We start from the raw sequence: 627 nt of genomic DNA, 5'->3' as shown, positions 1-627 counted from the left end.
AAAATGTACCAAGACTTAAAGGCAAATTATTGGTGGATAGGCTTGAAAAAGTCTGTAGCCGCCCATGTAGCAAAGTGCTTGACTTGTGCTCAAGTCAAAGCCGAGCACCAAAAGCCGTCTGGCTTGCTACAACAGCCTGAACTTCCCGAGTGGAAGTGGGAATGCGTAACTATGGACTTCATAACCAAGTTACCCAAAACCAGGAAAGGAAACGATACAATATGGGTCATAGTCGATAGGCTGACTAAATCAGCTCATTTTCTACCCATCAAGGAGACGTATAGCTCCGATATGTTAGCCCAACTTTATGTTGATAAGATTGTAGCCTTACACGGCATACCTGTGTCTATTATCTCCGACAGGGATACTAGATACACATCTCACTTCTGGAAGAGTTTCCAGCAATCTTTGGGCACGCGTTTAAACTTTAGTACGGCTTACCATCCACAGACGGACGGTCAAAGTGAGCGTACTATCCAAACGCTAGAAGACATGCTTCGTGCATGTGCGATCGATTTAGGTGGTAACTGGGATAAAAACCTACCCCTGATCGAATTCTCCTACAATAATAGCTACCACACCAGCATAAAGGCTGCGCCTTTCGAGGCATTATACGGTAGGAAATGT

The 627-nt window shown here is 44.7% G+C and overlaps 1 protein-coding gene across 1 annotated transcript; it reads left to right on the top strand.

The window, feature by feature from the left end:
- Positions 1 to 171: 171 nt before the first annotated feature.
- Positions 172 to 589, top strand: PHALS_06380 (dna rna polymerases superfamily protein; the record flags this gene model as incomplete). The annotated part of the gene is made up of 2 exons (XM_024719653.1): positions 172 to 523; positions 573 to 589. The coding sequence occupies 2 exons, from the start codon at positions 172 to 174 to the stop codon at positions 587 to 589; spliced, it is 369 nt and encodes a 122-aa protein (XP_024584931.1).
- Positions 590 to 627: the final 38 nt, after the last annotated feature.

Source organism: Plasmopara halstedii (assembly GCF_900000015.1).
Source record: "Plasmopara halstedii genome assembly, contig: Scaffold_2956, whole genome shotgun sequence".
Classification (NCBI taxonomy): Eukaryota; Oomycota; class Peronosporomycetes; order Peronosporales; family Peronosporaceae; genus Plasmopara; species Plasmopara halstedii.
The sequence above is the reverse complement of the archived record's forward strand: the minus strand, read 5'-3'. Positions and strand labels throughout refer to the sequence as shown.